General features: G+C 32.8%; 1 protein-coding gene across 4 annotated transcripts in view; it reads left to right on the top strand.

Annotated features, from left to right (window-relative positions):
• The window catches only part of DIAPH2 (diaphanous related formin 2), an 886,560-nt gene that overhangs the window by 249,030 nt on the left and 624,412 nt on the right, over nt 1-13,118 (top strand). For all 4 annotated transcript variants that reach the window (XM_067024271.1, XM_067024270.1, XM_067024269.1 and 1 more), the window contains 3 exons: nt 2,891-3,001; nt 8,420-8,538; nt 10,419-10,535. In XM_067024271.1, the coding sequence (XP_066880372.1) occupies nt 2,891-3,001; nt 8,420-8,538; nt 10,419-10,535 (347 nt within the window). The remainder of the gene's footprint in view (nt 1-2,890; nt 3,002-8,419; nt 8,539-10,418; nt 10,536-13,118) is intronic.

Raw genomic sequence — 13,118 nt, 5'->3', positions numbered from 1 at the left:
CTGGAATGTGCTGGAAATTATACTGTATTTGGAGTAAAGTGATATGTTTAGAATCATGAATTTCCTCCTTGCTGTGTCTCCTTGTATAAGTTATTTATCTGCTTTGAGCCTCAGCTTCATCATCTGTGAAATAAGGATAATAGTAACACTTATCTCATGGTTTTTGTGAGGATGAGATTAGATGGTGAATTATGTAAAGCTCCTAAATTGTCTGGTAACAAAAACTAATATAACATATTAATGATGATAATAGTTTGGAGGTTTGTATTTAGTTGTGAATTCAGAATCCACACAATGGGTATTTCATGTTTATAATTAAATAATAATATACTCTGCCATTTAAACTAATTATATTTTAAAAATTTAACTTTGTAAATAGTGACAATTGGATTGATTTTGTTCCTATCCTCTGAAAAGGGCAGTAATTGTGTAGTAGTATAAAGGAATGGAGATAATTAAGATGATTTTTTTTTTTTGTTCTCCACATTCATACAATGTAAATATTCCTATTAAAGAGAATTGCTTTAGCAGATTATGTTGGAAAATGCCATGAGAGTAAGAATATTCATCTTATGCTATTTATAAGTAATTAAATATCTTTTAGAATTTGATAAACAATAAATAGTACATTGATACACCAGTGCTGTTACCTGTTTAAACTACTGACTTCAGTGTGTGCTATTATTTACTATAGTCAATGGATGTAACTTCTTTTTTTAGCATTTAGTTATATATTCATACATTGTCTGTTAAGTGAGTATTTAAAAGCATTGCAACATTTATATTATTAAATGTAAAATTATTTTTGATGTTACATTCATTAATTTTTTTGGCTTTTACTATTTTTATAATTCCCTGATCCAAATACTTTTATTGTATAAAGGTACAATTCCAAGACCCATTAACTTGTTTCTTATGGAAATGTTCTCTTTGCTTGTAGGGTATAATACAAGCCATTAAGCTAGAATTTCTTCTGGCAAAAACAATCCTAGCAGATGGCAACTTTTCTCTCTATTAATTTTGGATTGGACATGTATTTTGGCTTGTTCAGTCAGGTTAGAGTTGTAACATAACAAGAATCATTCATGCAAATACAGTCATAATATATCTATGGACTCATATGCTGTGCAAACTTATATTCCAGCCTACTGAAACTATATGAAGACTTAAACATTTTCTTACTGTAAACAGGAAGGTTAAGTAACCTATTAAGGCATAAGCATCATAACTTATCTGATATGACTTTTGAGGTAATGCCAAGTCAACAGCAAATATTTAGTCAGATGTCTAAGTGATTTAGTTTGACATTTGAGCATTCATAAGAATTGGACTGCATTGTTCAATTATCATTTAGATAGCTAGTAATGTTAGAGACAACCTCCATAATCCCTTTTAATGCATGCAACTTTTGATTTTTGAACTTGGATATGAGCTAGATAAGCTAATCTACCCCAAAACAGCTTAAATGCATAAGATAAAGATATAACAATAAAAGCAATATAGCTTTTAATATTTGTCTCTACTTGAAAAAAATCACTATCATAAATAACAGGTCTGGATAAGGTCAAGTCAAAATACATTTGAAATATTTTTCTTTTGCTGATGTGTTTCTTCATACTAACTATTGATTTATTTGTGCTCCTTTCTATATATACTTAACATATTTACTAAATCTGGTATTTTCCAGTAGTCCCCTTGCAGTCAGCTCTTTGAATACTACACTCATTGCGTACTTTAAAAATAATCAATTTCAATGTGCAGCTCTTCACTTAAACTATTAGCCAATTGCCTTAGACGTGAGCAGCATTTTCCCAAAATGAGGAATAATCTTTGGAACACTTGGCAGTTAGCATTTGGTTGACACTCTCCTAGCTTGCAATTACCGGAAAAATAACTCCCTTCTCTTTTTTTTTTTTTTTTTTTTGTGGTATGCCATCCTCACTGTTGTGGCCTCTCCCGTTGCGGAGCACAGGCTCCGGACGCGCAGGCTCAGCGGCCATGGCTCACGGGCCCAGCCGCTCCGCGGCATGTGGGATCTTCCCAGACCGGGGCACGAACCCGTGTCCCCTGCATCGGCAGGCGGACCCTCAACCACTGCGCCACCAGGGAAGCCCCTCCCTCCTCTTTTATAATAGGGAACCTCAATAACAGAAGAAAACAAAAACCCATTTTCCAGTGTCAGTCTAAGTAATGAATCACCTTTACCTGAAAACAAGCTCTTATATTTACTTTATCATGCAATGCACATTAGTATTTGTGTCATAGTGCCTTCTCGTTGATCTTAATTCACTTGCATTCATTTTTTATATAGTAAATTAATTCATCTTATTCATATAGTTTAGTACTCTACATTTTGTGCAAATCTATCCAATAATAGAATGGAGAGAGTGTAACTCAGTGTAATAATATCTCTAAGTTATCACTGTTCCCTGTTTAACATCAGGGTACTTTTATAGCTTTGTTTGATTTATTTTAGAAAAGCGTTTATAACCATATAGAATTGAGGCCAAGTGCCCTCTGAGGACAGCTGGATATGAAAGATACATTTCATGAACTTTTTAAAGGGCTCTATATCCACACTGTTGGAACTTGGAGTTTCTCAGAGAAAGTTTAATATTCCTTCATATTGTTTAGCAAAGCGTAGCAGTACTTGACCAACCATCATATCTTCGTTAGAATTTCTCTGGACATTAGAAACTCTATTGTTAATTTTTTTGTTTCTACTGTAAAGTCATAATCATTATACTTATATAAATATTTGCATTTCTTGATATATTTCATAATATATGTATGTATTCCTGTAGTAAATGGAAAAAAATTATCTGAATGCATTAAGTATTTCTTTAATTTAAAATACTTTTTTTTAACAAAGTTTACTTTCTAATTGCAGGTGGCCTGCATGCAGTTTATAAATGCCCTTGTCACATCTCCTTATGAGCTTGATTTTCGAATACATTTAAGGAATGAATTCCTTCGTTCAGGACTAAAAACAATGTTACCAGTAAGTGGAATGTGCACGTTTATCATGCTTATGAACTTTAATGTTTTTCTCTCTTTAGACAAAAGTACTTTCAGCAAAGTAAATAAATGTGCCTTGCCGGTTCCTTTTGTAAAGCACTGGACATTTTGTAAGCTTTTTGATATTGCAGTAGTGTTAGTCTCTACATACAACTGATGATTTGGAATTCAGCTAATGATATGTCCAGAAGTGATGGCTTTTTTGGTCTTCTTGAAGTCGAAAGGGAACTTTTCTTTGACTTTGAATACTGAGAACATAAAAGACTGCTATTTTTTTGCCATTTCAATTTTTCATTAAAATTTTTTGCTTTCCTCTTTGATAACTTTGATTTCCTTTATATTCAGCATAAGTATGCATAAAATTTTGATTAGTATATTCTAGACATATAACATAAGGATGATATTCTTGTTATAATTCCGTAGCAACTTTTCTAAAGAAAAACAATTTTATTTCTTAAATTGAGTGTGGATATCTGTGCTAATTGTGATACTGTTAAAAACATTTTTTAAATAACTTTATAGGCTTGTTCTAAGATAAATGAGCACAATTATTCTATAAATAGAAATACAACTACCATGACTTTATACTTTACTTAGTATGTTAACTAAAGAAGGATTTTGTTCAAGACCATGACATTTTTAAAGGAGACAAGTAAAATCTCACTAATTTCTTTATTTAAGCTACTTTAGACCATACCTGATAAGCAAGAAGTAAATGTAGGGGTGGGGAATAAAAGGACTGAGGAAAGAAAAAACAAAATAAAACAAATGTCAATGAGCGTGTATATAAGGTATTCCTAGGGTATTAGAAATACCAAAATCAGGGATATTTCCTGGTGAGGGACTAGTGTGTAGCATGCATCTGTAACTTGTCTTCTGATAGTCTTAACTGAAAGTGGTTGAAACTCATCATAAAATATACAGTTGGGTCTATTGAAACCCATTATAATAAGATATATGATTGGGTCTGTGCGGTTTTAGAAATTTCTATGTCAATTCCACTTTGAATGGTTCTTTCATCCATGACTTTAAAAAGCAAGGAACTGGTTGCCGTGAATCAAAGCATCATCATAAGTGACCTGAATAGAGGTTCAATATGCAGTTAACTTAGGCACATTCACTAGTTATAGTGTATGTAACACACTTATTCTTGTTTTGTCACAAATCTCTCCTCATGAAAAGTCTGTGGTCTTATGTAGCTAGAGGTACAGTCCTCATTCTAGTGTGCTTTTGAGTTGCCTACTCAGTGTTTCCATCCTTGTCCTCTCAGAGCTGGTCCTCTGTTTCTGGGAGAGTAATCATGTCTTTGGATACTTGTTGGCCTCAGGGGCTCCTGAAGATCCTCTATTCATTTACTAATATGCCATGTTTTTCTGCCTTAGTTGTTGCTGTCTCTTCCAGCTTTCATTTCCCTGTGTCTATTTATAATTAAACATTCATTTTCTACCTTATGCTACTGAATGGCTGGTCAAGAAATCTGTGACTCTTAATTTATTTAAGTCCTCATCTTTTCAGAAAGGGTATGCACAGTAGCTCTTGTCCTTACCTTTTGCACATTTGCCAGGGTGTGCTCATTTCTGCTGGGTTCAGTGGTCTCATAGTATTTTTCCTTTGGTTACATTGACAGCTAAGATTTTGCATCAGTGTTTCTTAGCTACACTTTCGCATTGGCCCTATAGCTGTATATAAAGCCTCTTGCGGTACCCTGTACCTCTTAACTTATGCTTCCAGTTAGATTTTTCTTTAACTATCACATCTCTTCAGTATGCCCTGATTCTTAGATCTCAGGGATCCTTCAGCAAGAGGAAAGTGAGAAGTGTCATGTTTCTGCCTCTTAAAGTTTTGGAATAGAACCTACAAGGATTCTCAATTTCTTTTTCTTCCTGTGACAATGGAGTGAAATATGGCTAAATAGGGCTCTGGTTCTCAAGAAGTTGGGCATGTCCCTCTAAAGAGAGTCTTATCAAAATCTTATTGGGGGTAGGGCAGAGATGTTTGGTTTGAAAGAAAATAATCCTCCCCAGGTATTTCTGATATACAATATGAGAATCAGAATCTAGGCAGATAGACCCTGAGATTAGAGGTCCTTCCCTTAATACCATACATTTCACTACTGTTGCTGTCGTCCTTGTAGTTTTATTATCACAATTTGGAGGAAAAGTCAGAATGGTCATGCTTTAATGTATACTAGATGTACCAAACATGTCACCTGCTGTCTAGCTATCTAATTTACTAAATATTTACATTTCAACCACTAGAAGTTATAGTAATATCAAACATCTTTTACACATGCATGGAAGCCTAATAATATATTCATAGATGAGTCTTTAATATCCTGGCTTTTATCCTATTTACTCTTATTTTATACACTGTTCTAATAGGAGGAGCTTCCTAATTTTCTGGAATATATCATATTCAAAGCAGCAAATTAGACATGGCTAGTGCTAATATAAATTGTTGGTACATGGATCAAAAATTATAAATATCTGGAATCATTATGTGTTGGGGAAGAATAGTTCTTAATAGTTCTTAGTATTTCAGTAATCCCTGAGACCATTATTGTAGTAGAGTGAAACTTTTGTTTCATATAATTATTAGAATCCTCAAGACAAGGACAGTTATTTTAATTATATTCTGTAGAAATTTATTTTCAAAATTTTCCCCGTCTCTATAGATAAATTATGATGTTTAAAGAGAGTTTATATTTCATTTACATGGAAAATTTACTTTTCATAAATTTGCTTTAGTAATTTGGGACAAATGAGTTATTAAACACTATATAGTGATTTTTAAAGTAGTATTTTCTCTGTAGTTAACTTACATTGATTTCTTGTGAACTTTTCTCCATCTGCCTTTTAGTTAGTTAAATAAATTAAGAAAATATTAGGTAAGTCAGATATGTGAAGGACCAAGATAGTAAGAAATTGTTTCTGTAGGCAGCAGGCATTCTTAACCTCTTTTAAAAGACCGACAAACCCTTTCTTACTCTTTTGAAGACTCAATTTTGATTGCTTGACTGGTAATCAGTCATGTACTGGTAATAGATTTTGATTTCGTTTGAAGTACACCATATTATAGAGACTTAATTATATGTTTTAGAAAATCTGCTGAAAATATTCCGTATCTGTACAGCAAATCTGTTTAAAAAATAACTGAAACATATTTACAGTATTTCATGTAATTATTAGTGGTGTAATCCAGTAATTTTATGCCATTCTTCATTTAAAATATAAACTTCAGTGATGCATTTCCCTTTTTTCAATGGGATATCTGTCACATTTGTGCTATATGAAACTTTTATTAATTCATTAAATGTTTATTTTATCAAGAATTTTTGAATATACCTTTCAAGGTTTGACATTTGAATGAAAGGCAGTTTTTTATATATGTGTATGTAGACATGCATATATATTTTAACGGAGCATTATTAATGAACACTATGAGATATTTCATTTATACATATCTATATTTTTATATTGTGCTATACATGTTCACATACTATATATATTATATAAATAATGTGTTGTCCTAATTAAAAACTGAAATAAACATTTAACCAGTTATTTTCACTGAAAATATTTTAATCATGAAGGTTGAGTCCATGTTTTGTAACGTTCTGATGCTGATTAAATGACAGTATTTAATTAACTTGTTTTTTCTATTTTTCAAACATATTTGAATGTGTTAAAGTCTGATAGTGAACATCTAAGAAAGAATATCTTGTGACATAAGAATAAGGAAAAAAAAAAAAAGAAAAAAAAAAAAAAAAAAGAAAAAAAAAAAAAAAAAAAAAAAAAAAAGAAAGGGCTTCCCTGGTGGCGCAGTGGTTGAGAATCCGCCTGCCGATGCAGGAGACACGGGTTCGTGCCCTGGTCCGGGAAGATCCCACATGCCGCGGAGCAACTAAGCCCGTGAGCCATGGCCGCTGAGCCTGCGCGTCCGGAGCCTGTGCTCCGCAACGGGAGAGGCCACAACAGTGAGAGGCCCGCATACCGCAAAAAAAAAAAAAAAAAAAAAAAAAAAAAAAAAAAAAAAAAAAAAAAGAATAAGGAAAAATTCCATATTATAAAATGTATTAAAGGTTTTTTCTGCAATGACCAGCATATTGGGTGTGTCTGGCTCCTGCTCTTTTCTAAATTGAGTTCAGAAATCACCTGATAATATAACTCACCAATGTTAGATAACTTTACATTCCAATAAACTTCTTCATTCCCTTTCAAAGTGGAAAGTTAGACCTAAAACAAATTATTACTCAAGAGGAAACTAAGTTTAAATACATGTATTTGTTATGTATTTTATATGCAATTATATAGAAACATTAATATTTTCATATGCTCTGTAGGTAAATTATTATGTATGTGAACGTTAGAAAAAGAACACCTAGAAATTGCATAAATTTGTGTTTGGCTTCAGTAATAGCCATTGCATCTCCATTTAAAATCTTCCTATTGAATAAAAATAGAAACAAAAAAATGGATCCGAGTTTGTTTTATCGACCTAATTGAAGTACACCGTGCTTGCATTTCCTTTTAGAGTTCAAGTTCAGCTCTGAACATCCTAGTCCCTCTTTTGGTCTCACCCTTGAGCATCCACAGTTGTGATTATCGATTTGGGTTTTGAAAGCGGCAACTTAATGGACACATATTAAAAGATGTTCCAGGTGATATATATTAAGCCCAACAATCTCTAGTGTGGCATGCTTCCAAAGATTTTGTTTATACTATGATTTTGAAAATTATCAGAGGTTTGTAATGCATGTGCTTATAATGTATTACAAAAACAGGTCTTTGATGCCCAAGTTGGTATTTTGTGATTCGGCTAAGCAAAAATAAAAGGTGGGGGAGGAGGCTAGTTGTGCATCTTGATTAAAAAGTCCTGACGCCTTTTTGCTTTAAAAATCACAAAATGTCATTTAAAGTAAATTTGTTTTTACAACTTTCCACGCCATACTTGGGACTGTTGTGCTTGAATATATCCTTGCATTTGTTCTTCATTAATACAATTGATCTATATTCGCATTTTTTGCCGGAGGCACATGTGAATATTCTAACTGCATGAGTTCTTTTGCGGTCTTTGATTAGTGTGTTTAGTCAAAATGACAGCATTTAATTTGGGTTTGTAGCAATTAGTTTTTTTCAGTTGCGAGAGTGATCGTTAATTTTTTAATGTGAATCGTCAAAATCTGGAGCATGAAAAGAAATGCGGTGAACGCAATGAGGTTCTTTCATTTTAAAATAGAAAAACAGAGTACATTTACTTTCTTTCAGGAAACCAAGTGCCTGGGTCAGTATTTGAAATTGCTTCTGTTTATGTAGATGAATAATAGTGTCAGGCCTTTATTGCCAAAGTATGGTGTTGTCAAACTGTTATTTGTCTGTTAAGTTTTCTGTTTATATATTAGGATCTGAAAGAAAAAGAGAATGACGAGCTTGACATTCAGTTGAAAGTATTTGATGAGAACAAAGAGGACGACCTAACTGAATTATCACACCGTCTCAATGACATTCGAGCAGAAATGGAATATCCTTTTGACGAACCACAGAAATAATTTTGCATGTACTGTGAAAAAGGGATTTGTGGGTGATTTTGTGAACCATTGTTAGAATTCTTGTCTGCCAGCCCAGTTTATATCCATTTATTTATATTAGAACTTCACGATGATGCTGTACTTGAGATTCATGTTGAAGAATTGTCAGACTGTCCGGATGATTTACACAGACTGTATTGAAATCCGCACAATGGCTTGCTGCATTATAGGTATACTCTGCTCAATGGTCTTGAATAGACAAGAGCCTAAGGCAGTATTCCTCATGGATAAGGATTTTGAGGGGGGAAAGTTCAGTGAGTTCATATGTGACTATAGGTAATATACTTTTTCAGTTTATTAAATGGTACTCCAGTGACTTAGAGATATCATTCAATTTAGATAGATGTCTTATTCTCAATCCAAATATTTTGGTTCCTTAGCAGGAGGAAAAAAAGTTTAGATGTGATAGGGTCTGACTATAACAAGGATGCTGGAGTAGAAGCATTTGAGTCAAATACAACTAGCATATAATCTTCCTATGGCAATGATTTTATACAAAATGATTTTAGATCTAAAAGATGGTTGTCATAGCATTGCTGGCCATTTGTTTCACACCCATTAAATTTCTTACTTATGGGTTCTGGGGAAATTGGGAAATACTTCGGAACCAAAATGACCTTTGAGCTGGACTTTTTCTCTATAACATCTTCTTCCATCTTCCTCCTCACTCTACAGTGCTTTGCTTGCATCTGCCTTATTTATATACACTTCTTTGTGCCTATGAGGTGGAGGGCACAAGTGTTTCAACTTTTTCCTCCAATGTTCCTATCAAAGCGTCTTACACGTGAGTACTGGATAAGTACAATGAATAACAATTTGGTTATTATAAGAAATAATTTCTAGTAATTTCTTATCCTTCATCAGTGACTCTAGTCTACAGTGGTCTCCATAATATTAAATGATTTTTATATCAATTAATAAATATCTTGCTTTATATAAATTTCTCTTCATCAGAAAGCTATTTTTGGATCTATTCCATAGCCATCGAAAGGACCTTATGAGACTTTAACACAACACTCTTATATGGGGTCTAAGAAGTAATCCATCATATACTTAATTCTATTTCAGAGAGCACGTTGACATTTCAGGTTATTTTTACGATGCTGGATTACATCTTCTCTTCTCCTTTTCTTATACATCGATTTTTCTAGGTCCTCACTTTTCTTAAAAAAGTGAACCCATTTTTTAAATCTGTTTTCTAGTTTACTAAAAGCATTTAAACTTCTACCACTCTTTTTATATCCTAAGAAAAATATGTTTCAAGTTCCTTATCAAATAATGACATACAAATGAATGCAAACAGTAATGATTTCATATGTAGTAAGTATTTCATCTGTATAAAATAAAACTGGTTTTTATGAACTTTTAGCAGCCCACACTATGCTTATTTGCCTTACTATCTTATGTGGGCAGTGAAAAGACAGGAGTATTGGCTTGCATGCATAATATAGGTTCCCATCACAACCACAAGAAGGTCAAGAAAGAGCATTTTCATTAATGGCATTGCTGTTCCAATGGTACCAACTATAAGCTGGAATATTAAAATATAATGAACAGCTGATAATTTAAGCGTTTAATGGTTAAATGGTCTTGGAAATACTCTAAGTCTCTTTCACTTGTTAAAAGGTTAAAGTGATCCATAGATTAAATTTCTTTATGGAAATGTTTTAAATACTGGAACATGGAGTTGAAGGTTTAGAAACAGTAATGCAAACAAAATGATATATCACTGTTTTCAAAACTGAAGCTGCTTTTGTTATGAATGAAACTGGTATCAAGAAACTTTGATTTTTTTCCTTTACTTACTTTCCACTGATATGAATGAAGTGTACCATCTTCTGTATAATATGTTGAAGGACACTGCTGCTGAAAATTACTTATTATCCATTCTACAGCATTTTTTGCTCATCAGGAATGATTATTATATCAGGTAAGAGGCTGTTATGAGAGTACAATTTATATAATTTGAATTGGATATTAAAGGAAAATTAACAATGTAGTGGGGTCTAGACAGTATATGCATATATATATATATATATATATATATATATATATGCATGGAGTATAAGAGTTTGACGACTCTAGATAACATTTTTTAAAAGGTGTCAATCTATTTTTAATTGGGCCAGAAGAATATACTTATAAAAACGGGGTATGCCATTTCAGTAGCAATGAACCCAACAGATTTTACTGACCCTATGATGAATTTTTTTTGTGGCACAGAGTAAGCTATGAAGAGTCTATGGTAGAACTTTTAAGTCCTCGTATTTTTTTTTTTTTTTTTTTTTTTTAATGTTCAGTCCACCCTATTCTTCTAGGTCTCTCTCTAGCTGGCTGAAGCCATGTGTAAGATCTGAGCCAATGGACTTGATTGGCTCCTCCTGAATTTCTTACCCACAAAAATGTGAGGGATAATAAGATTATGTTATTGTTTTGAACCACTAAGTTCTAAGATGATTTTATGAAGCAATAAGTGAAAGGAAATGGGATCTATTATTCTGGCAAGCAATATACACAGGTAAACATAAAGTTCAAATAGTAAAGGAAAAAGAGAAGAGTGGACATCATAGGACATCTATCAGTATCTGCCACACTTCCCATGAATTTATATAATGTGGTGGTAGGAACAATCGAATATAGAGATAGTATCACTATATTGTAATGTGGTAAAAGTGCTTTAATTTTAGTGTGCACAGGGTGTGTGGATGTGGATATTTTTTTGAACCTGGTAGCAGAAGGAAGCCCTCCTTCAGAAGTTTAATAATAATAAAAACAGCAATGATAACGTTTGCTATTTAGTAAGCATTTTAAGTCCTTGTATATTTTAATAAGACTATTGTTATTCCTCTTGTATAATATTATCTAGAAATAGGTGTGATCTTATCTAAGAAAATAATAATACTAATATTTCAGCTTTATACACAGTAATGTAATTCTTCTAAATAAACGAATATAATAATAATCCATAAAGTCAGAAATTTCAGAGTATAGTTCTGGGAATATATCTGAAAACCAGAAAATTAGAGAAGGGTTTCTGAATGACTGAAATTATCCATAAGTTGGTGACCATGATCTTATATTTAACTGTTTAAGAGACTCTTAGTTGTTCTTCATACTCTAATGTGCATGAAGTTCTAGCAACCTAGGTTCTCTGATTTCTCAAACCTTGCTTGATTAAAGGGCAAAGGAAGGCTACCATGGGGTCGGGTACAGTCACAACAAAAATGACAATTCTAAAGTCCATAGAGAACTATTATAGTTCTCTTATAGTTCAGACCAGTTGCAATAACTGATGGGCATCATGACGTTACAGAGACATAGAAAAATGTTTAAAATATGCTGTTTTTTTTTAAAGTAGGAAAGATAGTAATCCAACCAAAATGATTGTCGTTTTCTCAAATAAGTGCTAGCAACTAAAGGGGTACTGTACCCATGGGTACACAGTTACCTGGGGAAATAATTTGTGTGAAACCATCCATTTCTCAGTAACTTTGAATAAACGAGAAGTTGTTCTAACATGAGGTCCTTTGCATCCTGAGAACATCCATGTGAGGTAGATGTGTGACTAGCACTTTTATTCTACTTATGGATAATTAATTTGTCCTGAAAGAGAACCATTGTGTTTTCCCTGTTTACCCAGTCATTGACTAGATTGATTATAATCCAATATTGTTTACCCTAGATCTGATGATGACTTGAAAAAGCCTCAGATGTGTAATACATATTACTATTTATTCTTATCCTTGAGATCAGCCCCATGACAAAAGACATATAAGAGCAATTAGAATATGTTTGGCTTTATTTGCAAACTTTTAGTAGGTTGGCTAGTTATCAGCACACTAATTTTAGGGATGTTTATGTCATAGTTTGTCCACAGTAGTATTTCTTTCTGATTTTTCTCTGTTGAATTTATTAGCTGCTGATAAATACCAAATTTTCCCCGAATTTTAATGCAAAAAGTGCCTTTTAAAAATTTTGAAGTGTGTAAGTGGTCATTTTTAATGCCAGAATTACCTTGATAGATTACAGAATTAGGAAATGTTTCAAAACCTTTGACACTTTGAACAAATTGAAGCTATCGCCATGCATATTTAGTGTGTATGCTTCTATAAAATGGATCTTTTAAAATATGTGTGTAAATAGATCTTTGGAGTAGTCTGTAACATAAGTGGCTGAGTCCAGTTTTGTAAAAGCTGTTATAGCTATCTTGAATAAAAGTGTGGCAGTAAATTCAATACATTGTTTGCCATGTAATGCCAAGGTACTCATTCCTTACTGAAATTGAGAACTTGGAGAGGCCTAGAACCATTTCTGTATCCATAGATGTAGAACTAAAGAGTAATTTGTTTTTATTAACTTTAAGAACAATAGCTTAAGTAAGTAGATAAGGTTAATAAGTATCTTTGAACACAAACATGAATCCCTGCAAACTAGAGTATTAAGTCACTAAGTGTTCACAGCTGATTATATTACAATGGGTTTTACACTATAACGTCCAGCCCATCTTTAAGCT

Source organism: Kogia breviceps, chromosome X (genome assembly GCF_026419965.1).
Source record: "Kogia breviceps isolate mKogBre1 chromosome X, mKogBre1 haplotype 1, whole genome shotgun sequence".
Classification (NCBI taxonomy): Eukaryota; Metazoa; Chordata; class Mammalia; order Artiodactyla; family Physeteridae; genus Kogia; species Kogia breviceps.
The sequence above is the reverse complement of the archived record's forward strand: the minus strand, read 5'-3'. Positions and strand labels throughout refer to the sequence as shown.